We start from the raw sequence: 17,194 nt of genomic DNA on the forward strand, positions 1-17,194 counted from the left end.
AACAGGTCATTATGGGATGGATAGATATCAAATCAACCCCATAATGACGATCATCAGTTCTCGTGATTATTTACCCAGCTAATCAAACTAACTGTAGTACCAGTTTACTTTTTAGAGTTAATATTAATCCTAAAATAGATCAGAGAAGCGGGATTTGGTTAAGTGTTCTTTAAACATAAGGGATTTCTATTCTAATCAATAAAACTTGAGAAAAGTCAGTTAACTAAACTGTTATGCTGTAAGGGAATTTAATTATGTTCTTTGGTGTACAGCTAAAATTGAGGCAGAACCACCTGTCGGATTTTTGTTTTATAAACTTTCTTACGTAGGCCGCTTTGAGAGGTTTGTAGGTTTTCACTCTTACGTTTTGGGCTCATGGGCACCTGAAGAAGTATGTTCATCCTGTATGAGCGCCTCCTGTGTGCTAGGCTCCAGGGACGTAAAGGTAAACAGTAGAGATGCGGTCTCTGCTCTCTGTGGTGGTGGAGGGTATGAGCTGAACTGAGTCATCTTGAAGAGCCTTTTGCTCACGTGCTTTAATTTTTTGTGGACTTTCACCAGGCTTTGGGGAAACTGACCGCCTTGTACATTCCCTGCACTTGTGAAGCCCACATAAGGGCTTTCTAATCAGGTGGCAGGAATTGTAATTTATTAACTTAAACAGTCTTACAGTGTTTTCATTTTGAGTTGTACGGATTTTTGGAACTGAGAAGCTAAACAAGAGCGATCATTTCGTATTGTCTTCTTGTTTCCCACTTGTTTCTCTAAGGGTCTCGCACGCTCCACAGCCCATCCCTTTATGTCTCTCCCCGTCAGGATTAGCTATTTTAGTCCTGTCACCACTAGAGTGAGACGCAGCAGCTCTGTTAGATGCATGCAGCCCATTTAGAAATGCCCCTCTTCATTGCATTGTGCTCTGTACCCAGTGACTTATTCTTCTGTCCTGTGACGGATGAAATCTTTTTAAGTGCCAGTAACAAATTTTAAAGACCATCTAGATGAAGCTGGGTGAGGCTTGTGTGCTGTTTTTATACAGCCCTGTTGGTGTGTGCAAGGTTTGAGTTGTCAGGGGGGTTTTGCTTCTGTTTGCATATGGATTCTTGACTTTTTAATGTAAAAATGCAGACAGCTTCTTAGGCTGATACCTTCTGAAGGTGCTTTCTGTGTAGTCTTTCTTGGAGGTGGAAGTATGGACATAAGTGACTTCTTGATCCTTCTTCAATGTCTTTTAATGAAAAAAATATATATATGATAGAACTTAGGCCTGTGTGATTTATGGTTATTGCTTCTGAAGGCTGAAGAGAACTGATGAAAAACTCTGCAGGCTATTTTGTATGAAATAAGCATCATACATGGATTACGTGATGGTAGATCTGGAGTACACTTGTCCACCAGTGCTTCCGAAGCCTCTTAAAAAGCTTAAGACATTTACTTTAGGCTTTTCGGTATAATTTTAACTTAGGATAGATTGTTTTAAGCTAATGTACTGGGATTAAGTTTTGCTGTTGTGTTTTGACACTTTTAAAAGTTCTTGATGTTTACATAAAAAGACTTTTCTCATGTGACTTAGCTGCTGTTTTTAAGGAGAGCTGAGACATTTTGTTAGGAATTCCTACTTTCTAGCTTTTAGTGTAGGTTTGGACGTTTAAGGTGTAGTGTTAAATAGGAAACTTCTTCATTTTAGTTTCTTGTGGTTTTATGATTTTGTTATATTTAATAACCAAAGGACATTCCCCATTAAATCAGTAAAATTTTTGAAATTGGGGAAGACATTTTTTGTTTTTTAAGAAAAATTATTATTTTAAAAAATATGAGTTAGGAATAACCATGCTAGTGACATTAGGTATTTTGAGTGATCATTGAAAATTATAAAAAAATTTTAGCACTTTAGTCCTTTTCCTGTGAATGCAGTTTTACTTTTAAGAAAGTAGAATTTATTCTGGAAAATATGAATTACAGTGCTAAACTTGATTTTGTTGTGTGTGAATATATTATTCAGTAACTTTTGTAAAATGTTACTCTACATGAAGATTTCACTTTGGGCAATCATTGGGATATGTTACTACTAACTTGGTTTTATTTATGGAACTAAGAGCCTCTCATTGAATGACTAATGACTATTCAGATTTTAAAACAGATTTCTTGAACTGTTTACGTAACATTTGCCTGAAGGATGTAGATTCTGCTTTCTAATAGTGAAACTAATTTATATGGTGGCCAGAGTGTAATATATGCTGATACTTTGGCATGGGAGATATTTATCATGAGTTTTTACTATTAAAAATGTTATACATTTGCCTACTAGTTTTATAAATGATGTTGCCTTCAGAATTTGTGTGAAGGTACAAAACTCAAAATATCATGTACCTGTTGTGCAATGGAAAGTCTTGTCATCGTTAGAGTTCTTGATTACCTGGATCCTGAATATTAATGACTAGAGTTGCTCTTAAAAGCAGACCCGCACACAACACGAAGCATGTTACTTGAGTAACTCTTAGGACTTGTAGGGCTGAGGGCTGTGGTGTGCATTATGCTCTAGGGTCTTCCACCAGCAGTGCCTCCTGTGAACATGTGACACTTAAGTCTCTCAATGTTAAAGAAACTGGACGTGTGTTTCCTACATATTACTCTCATTAGAAATAAGAGGGTAATATGCTTAGTTTCTTTTTCCTGTAGTAACATTTTACAAAAGAGCTGCTAGGCAGGTATTTTATTCTCAAATTGATCTCAAACTGGATGTAAAAATTTAAATCTTTTTTAATTTATTTTTTAATAGTGGTGTAAGAACTCTGGCTGCTGTCAGTCCGTATTCTTTATTTTCTGGGTAGAAGCTGTTTGGAAAGTCCAGTTTCTGTCCCAGTGTAGCAAAACGTAGTTCCTTAGTTTCTTTTTTCTTCTCTTTCTTTTTTATTTAATGTTTTATAATTTTACACTACCTTTTTGAATATACGAACCTCATTCTTCATCGAACAGCTTGAAGGCTTTGATTTCTTTAAGAAGCCTGAGTATCAGTCTGCGTATCACTTTGGCAGTTCCCTCAGCTTTGAGATGCGCTGATCACTGCGCTTGAGAAAGACAAGGCTGAAGATTGGACTATGAAATTTATCAAATAATTTTCATAAATTATTAAATATGAGAGATTTATAGATTTTTGTATTCTGCTTAGTTAAAAAAAAAAGTAGTTAAAAAAGAGAGGCTAGTAAGTTTGATGCTATTCTTGCCAAACAAACTCAGCCAAAATCTTTAAAGTAATAAATGGGAAAAGGATCACTAATCGTTCTGCATCTGAGTACATTTTCCAAAATGTTGGAAAGAAACTTCTGAATTGAAATCTTGAATGTATTGAATCTGTCAAGGTACACAGCGGTGCCTTTGTAAATGTTCATTCTCTATCTTATTTAATCAGGTGATAAGTGGTGTAATGTAGCAGAGCTTAACAGTAGAACTCAGTTACCACTCTTTGTGAACAAGTTGGAATTGTCATGTTACTGTGTAATTGATTTGCTTTAAGATGAACAATAAATTTAATAAAATAAAACATTGTCTTGTTTTTTATCTATTTATTTATATATCATTTATATTTCCTATAAGAAATCATGCCTAGTTTTTGGTACTTACTCTTATGAAGTAACATGATGGTTTTGCATGTTAGTGTCAGTCTCTTTTGATCAATTGAGACTTGACTCTAACAGTTAAGGAGCTTATTTTAAAACGAAAAAAAGTAAAAACGTTTACTGAATACAGCAACTAGTTTTATCAGAAAACAAGCGGAGAGATCTAAAACCATTCTAGAAGTAAAACTAAAAGAACTATAATTTACAATACATTAAAGATTTCAAATTATTTGGTAGGTTAAACTAACACTCATCTTTCCATGTGGTAAGCCTCTTTTAATTGTCTAGTGTGAACGAGTTAATTTTTTTAAAATTTATTTTTGGATAGGTAAATCAGCTGGGACAGATAAATTAGGCTGGGGAGACATCCTGAAAACTAAGTTTTAGCAAATAGAATTTGTTAAAAGTAATCACTGTTCATTTTAAAAATAATTTCATAAAGTAACTTTAATCTTGAAAAGAGTAAGGCAAATTTGTTTTTTTTCCCCCCCCCCATTTTTTTTTTTTTTTTTTTTATACCAGGGCCACAGCCATCTCTGGGAGTTAGTTTTGGAGCGCCATTCGGCTCAGGTATTGGCACTGGCTTGCAGTCAAGTGGCCTAGGTTCTTCAAACCTTGGAGGTACACTTTAACTTTTCTCGTATTGCATTGGACTGTGATACATTTGAATTGCTACCAGCCTGTAAACACTTGAGGATCTGCTCTTTGGGAAGTTAAGGTTCTATCTGGCAAAAAAAGGATTCTCCAAACATAATCAGTGCTTTCTAGTATTAGATTTAGAACTTAAAAAATCATTTCATGTCTGTGAATAGTAAATATAAAAACGTATTAAAAATCAAATGGTAGGGATGTTCATATTTTCAAAGGAATATGCTGAAATATGAACTTGAAAATTACTTAGTTTTATTAAATTAACTTAAAAAAAATTAGTTGGAGTCCAAACTACTTCTGGACATACATTCTCCTAAGCATCTTCTCTTTCTGCAAATGAACACTTTAAATGGGGAAATAATTGTATTATAAATCGAACAACTTGACTTCTGTCCATTCCTAAGCACTTTTGGCATATTTGCCTTTATGCATATTTGTATACATAGGCAATTAAGTTTATCTCAGTAGATTCATAAGTTAACTAGTAAGTCTTCTGCAAAAACATGCTAAATACAAATGCATTCCCAATTCTCTGGTGCGGATAATTGAAGGTTGATTGTATTTTGACAGGTGCATTGTCATGTAACGAATAAGATTCCCTTATTTCCATTAAAATATATCCTTATAAGAGGGAAAGCCTATAAGCTGTTATGGTTATGTAATATATTACACTCTAATAGGAATTATTAGGATTATGGCAGACAGCGTAATTCCTATGATCTATATTCCAGTTTGTCGCCATATTTCATAGAGTTACGGGCAGTAATACCGTCAGGCTCAGTATTTTAGATAAGCTGTTGCAGAGTAGCCGAGGATGAATCGGATTTCATTTTCTGAGCACTTGAAACCAACCTTCCAGCACTTGGCAAAATCCCCTCTTGCAGTCTGTATGATGAAGACACGTGCTTCGTTTAAATTGTGACTGTAGTGTTGTTAGGAGAGAAGCCTCGATGCTCCCCCTCCCGCGTTCTCAGCATTGCGTTGCTGGTCCTGTGGCACGAGCCTGCTCTTCCTGAGTAGCTGTAGAGTGACCGACCCCCGTGTAGTCACGCAGGGTTCCAGTGGTAAACTTCGTAAGTGGGAGTGTCTTCGCAGAAAGCAGAGTAAAATTACTGTGCGGTACTTTGCATTTAAACTGTTGTGCGTGCCTTGCTTATTTATGAATTTAGTCTTTTTTTTTTTCCCCCCCGAAATGAAATATCCTTAAGTAGATATGTGTCTATCTGTTTGACTAAAATCATACTTGGTCACTGAAATTTCTAGTCCGTTTGGGAGAGAAAGTACTAATATGATCTTGTTTTTTATGGCTTTGTTCTTTAAAAATTACGGATGGGTCATAAGCTTAGTCTAAGTAGATCTAAATGTTTTATTTCAGAATTGATCTGGTTCTTCCAAAAGTCTTATGCAAAGGAGTAAAGCAGATCTCCTTAGTAAGGCCGTGGTTCTCAACACTGTTTATTAGACCACTGATAATTTGGGTGTTACTTGTCAGTATCCTTTCACCTGTGTTTTTACCTGCCGTGTGTGTCTCTCTATCACCCCCACTAGGCTTTGGAGCTAGCTCTGGTTTTGGATGCAGCACCACAGGGGCCTCCACATTTGGATTTGGAACAACAAATAAACCCTCAGGAAGTCTTAGTGCAGGTTTGTGTGTTTTGGCCTGAACTTCAGGCAGATTCAAAGGTGCACATTATTTAATTTTAAAAGTATAAGTGTTGTTATTTGCGGTATCCAAAAAAAGATCCCTGATTCCGTTTCTACCCCCTGGATGAAGCCTGCAAGCCTACTAATCATATGTAGCTTTCTCTGTCTCATATGCTGAAGGTCAGGTTTGTAGAACGTTTCTAACAACTTAAGTTTGATATAATAAATAATTACATCCTCTTTTTAACTAAGTAGAGATTATTTTGAACCCAAAGGCTAGTTTTATGTTTAAACAGTTTTCTTCATTATTACAAAAATGAACCCATTGCGAAAGTTTTATCATTATTCATTCAGGAGAATAGTTTCTCTTGTAAAGAGGTGTTCTTTAGTTATAAGCCCCCCTGATTTTAAGAATACCAGTCTTACAAATGATGATTAACTGGATTCTTTGTTCATTTTTGACATAGGTATAGTCTCTTGACGCTTCTAGTAGAAACTTCCAAATTCCATCTACTTTTGCATTTGTTTCTATATTTGTAAATAATGACTTGTTTTAATGTGCAATTCTTAGGGATAAATAGCATGCCTAAAATAGTAATACTGATTAAAGTTTTTAATTGCGGGAATTTGAAGGAAATTCCATTTAAAATTAAGTGGTGTTTAAAATCAGTAGTTCCTAGGGAGTAAGATAATAGAATTCAGTGGTATCAGGATTATAATATGCATATATTAACATTAGTTAGCTAGGCAGTAATAGTATTTGATCTTAATTATTTGAGGGCTCTTATAAAATCAAAACAATTGGTACTACTCTTCTGTGTATTCATTGTCCTGAAAATTGTGGGTTAAGGCTTTCTTGGAGGACTTAGAATTGCAAGGGTGGGTCCAAAGGCTGTGAAAGTCTCTTCTTTACATTTTGATAAAATGTTTCCGGAGGGCTGAGGAGGAGGGTACCTTGGCATATTTAATTAACACGAAAGTGGCTGCCAACTTGGAAGTTTTCTGTCGATTTCGGTTACTTGTGTAAGGTTTCTCTCTTGGTCTGGATCACTAAACTTCTGTCCGTAATGGTGCCACTTAGTTGTCAGCTAAATTATTTTCCTGAAAAATTCCATGTTAGAAATTCAGGGCCCTAAGATATTTGCTATTTGTATAGGTTATATATTCTTTCAGCTAGACGCTTACCTCTCATCCCCATTTTTTATGTTTGTTTTTGTGATTTAACTTCTGATATGAATATTTTCTTCCCTAAACATAAGGCTTTGGCAGCTCAAGTACATCTGGGTTTAACTTCAGCAACCCTGGCATCACGGCATCAGCTGGTTTGACATTTGGGGTGTCCAATCCTGCCTCTGCAGGTTTTGGAACAGGAGGACAACTCCTTCAGTTGAAGAAACCTCCAGCTGGAAACAAAAGAGGAAAAAGATAAACATATGGGTTGATGTGTTGAGAGAATCCGTAGCAGCATCGTTCATTCTCTGAGTCTATTTTTCTAAAGTTGATGCAGTAACTAAATTGCATCCCAGGAGATTTACGAAGTTTTGATAGTTTTTCCTTACTTCTGAAATTTGAACTCTGTTCTTGTTTGCCATGCTAAACAACTTTTCTCTTGTGTATTTGAAACCTAGTTGTGTATTTTTCATTATTTTGATTCTCAGTGTAAGAAATATTACATCGCTGATTGGTAAATCCTACTACTATTTAACCTAGTGTTTTAGCAATGTTTTTGTTGATAAGGTTTACATTACGTGAATACATGCACATTTGTTTCTTATATAGGTGGTATGAACTCTAGGGCCTGTACCAGAATCACTTTGTTCCTTGATAAAAGGCCTTTTGAACTACACTGCAGGGCATCTTGTGAATATGTATGTAAAATATATACAGGATAATACACACAACTGTGTGTGCATATAGAATATATATTTACAGACCTACAACTTTTGCCTCAGACTGTTCCCCTTTTCTAAGGGTATTCCATTTTTCACCTTTTATGCTTCAAATCCTCAGTGCTTGTAGAACAAGGAGCTAAAGGTACCAAGTCATTGTAGGTATTTGCTTAAAGACTTAGTGAAATGGTTACTGGTGTAAATATTGACCAACTCAACTTCATTGCCCCCAGTCTTGCCCATTTTTGTTTCCATGTTAATCTTAGCAGCTACTCCAGATGAGGGCTGCTGAGACTCATCAAACCGATTTCAACAACTTTATTATCCTATGTATCCTCATATCTGAGATGAACCTTCAAGAGCATATTTGAACTCCAGACTGGTGTTCTGGGGGCAAAGAGCTATTAAGCCAAATTGATTCTATGCAGGTGAAGGATAACTATTATTTCAGTGGAAACTTTTCTCGCTGTTCCAGTAGAGAGTTCTTTCTTACAGGGCTATTGATGTTGACACCAAATGGAGTCGCTTATCAGCCTCTTCTATGTCTTAAGTAAGTGCTTAATTTGGAATAAAGAAACAGTATATTTTAAGAAAAAAAGTATTCTTTGTAGCAACAGTAAACTATCCCCCGTTTTAACAGTGAACAGAGAGCTCCAGGTAATAAGATATATAGACATGTCAGGTTGCATCTGTGTGTCATTTGTATTAGTATTAGTGACAGAGAGTGGGTGAAAAAGAGAGCCCTTGGAAAGAGAACTGCCTTAGCCATGATTTCAGACAGAAACCGTTAGGTAGACCTATTTTATCTTTCAAGTGCAGTTTTCAGATGGGATGTGAACGTGGAATTTCATTGAAAATAGTTTAATTTTTTTATATAGAAGGTTTTGTACATAATGTGCATCAAGTGAATATTTTCAGAATCATTTTCACCAAGGCACCTTTTTTTCTAAAATAGGTATTACATATATATATATACACACACACACACACACACACACACACACACACACACACATATATTTTAGTATAACGTTAGTTGGGTTTGATTATAAAAGTGTCGTCAAATCTGTTTTATTTATCTGCATATAGCGATGATTGGCTTTTGGAATTGAAATTTTTGCGCCTTGATGCATTAAAATAAGGAAAATGCTTTGTTTCTGAGCATGAAAGTTGTTTTTATTTTTGCATACTTCCCTAATACTGCGGTCCCCAGATCCAGGTTTTGGGGAAGGGTAGGAAAACATGTGGTTTTGTGTTTTGAATTACTGTCAGAATTAAATACACAATTACAACAAACTTTTTTTAAAAAGGACATTGCATTGTGCTGCAAAAATCTGGATATTTATATTTCTTGTGTTTTTTTCTTTATATATTTTACATTTTAATATGTTGACCATTGGGAATTTGTAACAGATCAATTTGTGACAGGAGTTTAAATGTGTCGTCACTGTGTCCATTGTCTCCACTTTGTCCAGAGCCTGTCATTATGTAAACAATAAAATTTACTGTGTCAGTTGCTTTGAATCTTTATAGGTGTCAGTAGTTGTTATTCATATGTAATTTTCTTATTATTCCTCTTCTATTCTCTGGTTGGTTTTTAGTGTTTCGTTTTCACTGGTTTATGCATCTTGCTTTTTTGAATAAAACAAAAGGCTGAACACAAGACAGCAAGTGCTTTGTCACTTGCTTTTGTCTTCTCAAAATTACAAAAACGTTTTAAATTATACACAAAAATATTGAGTAAAAAGTGAAAGTTGCCTTCAGCTCCTGGGCCCCAATCCCACTTTCTTCCCCAGTGTCCGCTCTTCGTGGTTTGGTGTGTATCCTTTCAGATCCTTTTTAAAAATGCCTTTTCAGCATGTGTACAAATGTTCATTCTTTTTGTCTCTCTCATTTTCTCACATTTATTGTCTCTTAGATTCTTTTTCTTTTTTTTTAAACAAATGGGCTAACAGTCTGTGTGTTCTGTGACTTGCTTTTTTTCCTCTTCAATCGCGTATCATGGACGTCTCTGCGTGTCAGTCTGTGGAGATTGACTTTTTGCTTACTGTCCTGTGGCATGGACGCCCGGTGATTTGTTCCAAATGTTCCCTTTTCTTTCCAGTATTTCGCTTTCACAGAAAGAGCTGCAGTGAATATCCTTGAACATGACTCTTGGTGCTTACGTTTAATGTTTCTCTGGGATCGATTCTAGAAGAGGAATTGCTGAAGAGGCATACAAACTGTATGTTTTAATGTCAGACTGCCTTCCAAAAATGCTATATAAACACACACTCCTGTGGTATGTGTGAGTACCCGCTTCCTGTCTGCAGCCCTAGATAGTATCAGTCCTTAAAACAAGTACATGTGAGGTTGAACTTTTTAGCATGAATGTTAGCCATTTACATATTAACGTAGTTGCATGGTGATGTCCTGTGTCCGTTTTTACACCAGATCATTTAGGAGTTTCTCCTTATGATCTGTGTAGACAATGTGTGCTAGTATTTTTCTTATGAGGCAGGTTGGACTTCTGCAGTCAGCTGGTCCCAGACCCCTGCCTCGAACCTGTGTGGTCTTGGGCAAGTTTCTTTTCTACACCACAGCTTCAGCACCTGCCAAGTGAGGACAGTAAAGGCGGGTGGTTGTGTGAAGGTGAAGTCTACGTGAGACACTTGGGTGCAGGACCTCTGACGCTGCAGAGGCATTTACCGTTCCCGCTCCGGTTCCCCAACTGCTCACTATAGCTGGTTGCTTTATTTCGGTTCCTGACGGGGAAGCTGCCCTATCTTCTTTTTCTGTTTTTTGTTCTGTTTTTGTGTTGGGTGGCTATTCTACGACCCTTATACTCTTTAGGATGTACCTATTTTGTCAAGTTCGATTTTTCTTAGGAAAAATCCTATTGGGATTTTTGATTAGGTTTATACAAATAAAATATGTATCTGGGGAGAATTTCACATCTTCCTATGTACAGCATGGTATATGCATTTATTAGGCCTTTTATTTCAGCAAGGTTTTACAGTGCCTGTTAGATCCCTGGCGGTTTTCCCTATCAGCATCTTAATTTTATTCCTCAGTGAGGATTTTTATCCTGCAGTTAGTACAAATGCAGATTAACTGTTCTTTTGTGATAACATGGTAAGCCCAAATTAATGTCCTACTAATCTCAAATAGAGACTGTTGTTTTTCACAACGAGGGAAGCTGAATAGTGCCTTTAGAAGTTTTGCAGTGGGACACTTCCGTGTGCGACATATTTGGGTTGGAACGGTCTATCGCGAGATAGGCAGCACCCCCTTCCTCTGTGCCTTGCCCCCGCCTCTCTCTGTGGGTAAGTCTGGCTGCACTGTGCCTTCGGGAGCACGCCACACCGTGTCGCTCAGGGGGCACGACCCTGGGGCTCGCTAACGTGGGCCCGGGGGTCTCATCTGAATCTCAACTCACGGTCGTGTCTCATTTGTTGCGTGTAGTCTTTTCCGCGCAGCACACTCAGAACTCTATATACTTGACCTTGTCCAGTCTCAGTATTATCCTAGAAAGCAGAAATCTCCCGTGTCTAGATGAAGGAACTGAAGTTTAGGGTAAGCAGTTGCCCCAAGGTCACACAGCTCTTAAGTCCTGGAGCTGGGGATTTTCTGTGAAACAGGAATAGCAGGCTGACCTTCATGCCCATCCTCTAAAAGGCACTGAAGGTAATGTGCTTACATGATCTATATGGGGAAATTGCACACATACAATAGACTGGATCCCTGCAGGTAAGGGAATTACCAAGGGCCTTGGGGCCTGAGGGAGAATAGTCACCTTCTAGGGTGTAAGGAGTGTTAGGAAGACTTCCCAGCTCCTGGCATGCAGGGTGGTCTGTCCACCTCGGACAGCATAAGGGGACAGTTTTGGCTGTTTGAATCTTGTAAGAAGTTTAACAAGAAAGCCTTTCCAGGAAGGCTCGCCTGACCCCTGTAACTGAAACAAGCACCACGAACTCAGACCGAGTGCGGCTGGATCCTTTTCCTGCCATGCGGAGATGCACCTCAGTGGCCCAAGAAAACCATGGAAACGGGCCAGAAGCTGCAGGGGCTGAGAGACAGCTGCAGATGGAGGAAAGGGTAGGGATCACCAGAAAGACTGGTCTTGGCCCAGAATGTGTTTGCCCTTCTCACTCCTTCATTCAGTGCCCATTTTTCTCTTCTTCTTAATCTGTCAATTCAAACAAACAAACAACCTACCAGGTCACAAAGGTTGCAGTGCTGAGGGCAGGCTGTAGATTTAAGTTGCAGAGAACTTGGTTTTGTCATCCTCACCCCTCTGAGTCCCCTGGTAGCAGGTCAGTTTACTTCAGTAAATACTTAGATTTGCCGTGTGTGAGTCGCTGATGGGAGCTTAGAGGGTACAGATATAACTTGTTTCCCTCAGTCCTGTGAGGTGGATACTATTATTCCTTTTTTACAAATGAGAAAACAGGCACAGAAGTTAAGTAACTTAATGGTCACTCAACTAGTAAGTGGATGGGCCAGAGTTCAAACCCAGGCAGTTTTCTCAGAGTCTAGACTTTTATGCAAATAAGTATAATGTAGGGTGGGCTCTCTTATTAAGTTATGGGATAAAGATACAAAGAAAATTCCTGAGAGCACGGAATAGAGATTCTTCAGGCTTGGGGGAGTCAGAAATTTATTGTACTAGGAAGTGGCTTTGAGCGATGAGTATGAATATGATTTATTTTTATAAAGTATTTACAATTTGAAATTAAACATTTAATTAAAAGTAATCATAAGTGTGAACAGCATAAAGGGATAAAATTAAAAGTAACCAATACCCCACTCTCCAGAGGAAGTTCCTAAGTTTCTTTTCATCTTGATTCTTGCTTTTCTTCATTCTTTTTAACAGCTGCATAGCATATGTCTATATCTTGTTTAACTAGTTCCTTTGGTGAACACTTAGGTGGTTTCTATTTTTTTTGGCTATTAGAAATGATTCTACTAGGATAGGTGAAAATAATATCCAATTTTATTGACATTTCTTTATGTGAGTTTGAACATTTTCATGTGAATATTGGCCATCTTAATTATTTGTAAGAGCTCTTTGGATGCAATCACTTTCTGTAGAAATGTTTGGAAAAATTAACAATTTTAAATCTTGAGTCTTGGATCCATGTGACTGTTTTTTAAAAAATTACATCACCCCATTTCATGTTGTTTTTAAACATTCTTAATATTTAAATTACTTGTCTTATGTATGGCAAATGTTTCACAGTTAATCTTTTCACGTCTGTTTATGGTTACTTGTTTTTGTTGTGTAGAAATTTTAATTTTCTTATGTTGCCAACATTTATTAGTCTTTTTGAAATGACTTCTGGGAATGAGTGAAAACTCGGGAGGAAAAAAGAGAATAAGACATGTTAAGTTATACAGTTTATAAAGTCATATTAATATTTCATTGACACATCATAACTGTATGAAGATGCCTTTACAAGATTCAGCTGGGTGGCTGGGGTCAGATTGTAATGGGCGTGTCTGGACCGAAAGGCTTCACACCGCGAGAGAGTTTTTGAGCCCTGCAGTGACATTAAGGTTAATAATGTTAACCTTAATGATGGTACGGTAATTTCTCTTTTACAGATGAGGGAAGAAGCTAAGTAATTTGCCCGAAGTTATGCAGGTACGAAGTGATGTTGCCAAGACTCAAACCCCAATATCATAGGTGTCATTCTAGTGAAATCCTCTTGCAACAGGTGATCATACGGAGAGCACTTTCCGCCCAGTGTCAGATGTAATTAAAATCACTCACATATGAGTAAAATAAAATGTCATTGACAGTCATCCCTATTTTTGATGATATGTAGATATTTGAAGATATATTTTGTATGTTTTTGTGTATCAATATTTTGCCCCTCTATTTGACTTTATATTATTAGTCCAGGGAATTTATTAGCCTTGAAAATAGCAGGATTTGTCTTCATTTTTTAATTCTTATTTTTTATCAGAATCACATAACAAAGTTTAAAGAGTCAGATGTCCCTCTAAGGTTCATTACAGAAGCAGCACTCTCCCCTTCCTCTCCGTTTTGAAGGGGCTGTTTTGACCTTGTTAAGCTTTCGGTCAACTCTTTACAGTCCCACCTCCATTGCTATTTGCAGAAATACAGAGGCTTCCCCACTGCAAGCTTCACATTTAGCTTTCTTGATTTTGCTGAGTCAGTTATTCCCATTCCAGTTTCTAAAATGTCATTGCCTCTTTTCCTATTTTCATTGTGGTTTTAGGCCACTTTTAAAACTTTAATCTTTTTATGGTGGTAATTTTATTGGAAATTCATTTAGTTTAAAATTTCAGTTTTCTTTTCTGGAAGTTGGTCCTTTAAAAAGTATGCCTGGGTCACTTTTTGTTAATCTCTTATTCCTTATTTACACTTTCTTTTCTTTACGTATTATTCAACATACTTATTTTATATTTGTCATTGATAAGTCCAGTACCTAAAGTCAATAGGATCTGATTTTGTTATTTGTTTTTCTCTGCTGTCTTTTGTTCCATGTGACTTGTCTTTCTCCTTGCGTTTCGTAATTTTTATTTGTGAGCTCGTCTTTGATAGGAATTTATCAATTCTTTGAGGCCAAAGATGTGCTCCTCCAGACAGGAACTTCTGTCAGGCCCCTGAGGGCATGGCCAGCCCGGGTCCACTTTAATGTAACATCTCACTCTGAGGATTTTTTGGACCATGTATGAAGTGTGACTTGAAACCATAGTTCCTGCTGAGAGTCAGCTCTAAGTAGTGAATTCTCAGAGCAGAATTTTCTTTCACTTCAGAGAGCCAAGGCTACAAGAGGCAAGTTTTCTTTGTCAGATACTTTATCTACATATCTGTCTATCTGCCTATCCTTTCTATCTATCTATCATCTGTCTGTCTATCTATCTATCTCCCTATCTATCTATCTATGGTAGTGCTAAGAAAGGGGTTGGCAGACTATAGCCTGTGGGTGAAAACCAGGCCACTTCCTGTTTTTATAAAGAAGGCTTTACTAGGGCACAGCCGTGCCCACTTGTTTACCGACCATCTGTGACCGCTTCTGCTCATCCACAGCAGAGGTAAGTAGTTGGGACAGCGACCGCACGGCCCGTGAAGCCTGAGCTCATCACTGTCTCTGGCCCGCTGGAGAGAATGTCTGCGGACCCCTAGTGTAGACCCTTGACAGCCCTGTTCTGTAGGGGTTCTTTGATCTCCTTGCCCCACATGGCTTACATCACTTAGGGTGTGGTCAAGCTGCTTTATTAGAGGACTCAGGGTACAGTGGCTTAAAGAAGATGGTTTCTTTCTCTTTCACACGGTGGTGCAGGGAGCTGTCTGGGGGTGACCTGGCTGCTCGGGGGCCCAGCCTCCCGACAGTGTGGTTCTGCCCCGTCTGCGTGGTGGGATGGATTTGCACTCAAGCTCCTGGAGGAAGGAAAGGGTGGAGAGGAGAGGGACCCTTTTCCTCTGCAGAGTGTCATCCAGCAGTTGCATATGTCACTTCTGCTCATGTCAACTGGCCAGAGCCTCCTCGCAGAGCTGCAGGTGAGGCTGGGCATGTCTTTTGGTGGGTGGTCTCACACTCCCCTAAGACTCCTGTTGGTAGAGAAGAGGGAAGAAGGGTTCCTGGGCCTCGGCTTGACTCTTGAACAGCTGCTAAGACTTGGGATCAGGGGCCACTACCAGTCTCAGGGCCCCCCTTCCTCAAGCTTTGACTTCATTTCTGGCTTCTAAGAATTTACCTTACTTTCGTGCTAACTCAGCTATGAGTTTAAAAGGCATGTTTAAAAATTATATCCATCACTTTCAGCTGTTTTGTAGCTGTTTTGTATTTTTGGAGATATAATCCAAATAGAGTTTTAAGTAGAGGGCCTTGACTTAATTTTTATAGGCCTACCTTCTGTTGAATCTCTCTTATTCCTGATTGGGTGTCAGCGGACCTAGACTGCATCTGAGCTCAGCGGTGATTCTAGGCTCCTTCGTCCACGATCTAGTCCATGTTATCCTCTCTTCAGAGTAGCTTCCCATCTCGGCTCTGACTTTTTCACTCTGTTTCTGGGGTTGCTCTTTAGTTTTGCCTTCTGTAACTTTACGTTCAGAGGTTACAAGCTAGAGGTCTTGATCTTTCTAGTCCACAGAATGGTTGCTGATTTTTAAAAATCAGATTTTACATACAATTCTAAATCTCTTCTGAGAACTCAGTGGAAGGATCTGGCAGCAGGGCCTCAGCCTTCCTGCTGAGGGCGCTGCCCCTTCAGCTGTCACTCACCCTCCAGTTAGCCCCACTCCCCACCCCTCTCTATCGCCCCCTGCACTCACATCACTCTACTTACTGAATCATCTGTTTCCCACTGGCTTTGTCCACCCCTTCCTCCTGCTTTCATTACCACGGGAGTTCTCTCCACACACTCCCCCCGCTGGTGCCATGACTTGTGTAGGAGGGTGGGGGAGGTATTTTCTCCATTTCACAATAGGGAAAACCAACTCGCACAGGGCAGGTGTCACGCACAGGCGTTAAAGTTCCGATGGTCAGTCTGTTCACAAATAAGCCTTAGGAAGGAAAATGTACTCACGTGTAGTAAATTCCTCAGTGCTGGGAAAGCATTTGATGTCACTCACTCTGAATGCGGTGAATCTGAAACTGGAGCTCTGCAGAGCAGGGCAGCTGGCAGCAGGGGCAGGAGGGGTGGTTTCCTTCCTATCCCAGGGCGAGTTATAAATGCTGCACAGGTATTCAGCGCACAGTGTATGTTTCCTAACCTGTTACGTCATGACAGCCTTCTGTAATGAGACGTTTTTTGTGTTTTACTCTTGTGTTAAGTATGTTAATAATAAGGAATGATTCTTTCCAGTCATTGTTTACATCTTCTGTATTAGCTGCACAGAAGATTGGTCTAAAGAGCAAGGTTCTTTTAAATAATTTAGCCCCACACAGTCCCGTGCTGAGTATTTATTCCTTCTGGTCTCAAAAAGAATTCCTTCTGTTCCAAAATACTATGTTTTATTTACAGTTGGTTTAGAACGAGTGATTCTTCACTTTTTAAATCCCATGTTTGCAGATAATAACATATTTTTGAACACCTATTATAAGCCAAGCAGGCTTTAATCTGTGCTGTCCGAAGTGGTAGCCACTAGCCGTATGTGGCCACTGAGCACGTGAAGTAGGGCCAGTGGGACTGGAGACCTGAATTTTCAAATTCATTTGAATCCATTTAAAATTTTAAAACTGATGTTCAGTTCAAATACTGGGCAACATTTAAGTGTGTCTGGAACAACTTGGGTACATGAGTCTACTTTTTCAATTGTAAATTTTACAAAACCTAAATGCAAACCAAGTAGTTCTAAGGTACATTTAGAATCCAGATTGAGAAGCATTTGCATATAAAATTCACATTGGATTTCAAAGACTTAGTGTGAAAAAAATGTAA

General features: G+C 38.4%; 1 protein-coding gene across 3 annotated transcripts in view; it reads left to right on the plus strand.

Annotated features, from left to right (window-relative positions):
• The window catches only part of NUP58 (nucleoporin 58), a 34,432-nt gene extending 25,106 nt beyond the window's left edge, over positions 1 to 9,326 (plus strand). For 2 of the 3 annotated variants that reach the window (XM_036831162.1, XM_036831163.1), the window contains exons 13-15: positions 4,137 to 4,235; positions 5,814 to 5,909; positions 7,169 to 9,326. In XM_036831162.1, the coding sequence (XP_036687057.1) occupies positions 4,137 to 4,235; positions 5,814 to 5,909; positions 7,169 to 7,338 (365 nt within the window). In that variant the 3' untranslated portion in view covers positions 7,339 to 9,326. The remainder of the gene's footprint in view (positions 1 to 4,136; positions 4,236 to 5,813; positions 5,910 to 7,168) is intronic. The other variant, XM_036831164.1, reaches the window with a different exon arrangement.
• Positions 9,327 to 17,194: the final 7,868 nt, after the last annotated feature.

This window comes from Balaenoptera musculus, chromosome 18 (assembly GCF_009873245.2).
Source record: "Balaenoptera musculus isolate JJ_BM4_2016_0621 chromosome 18, mBalMus1.pri.v3, whole genome shotgun sequence".
Taxonomy (NCBI): Eukaryota; Metazoa; Chordata; class Mammalia; order Artiodactyla; family Balaenopteridae; genus Balaenoptera; species Balaenoptera musculus.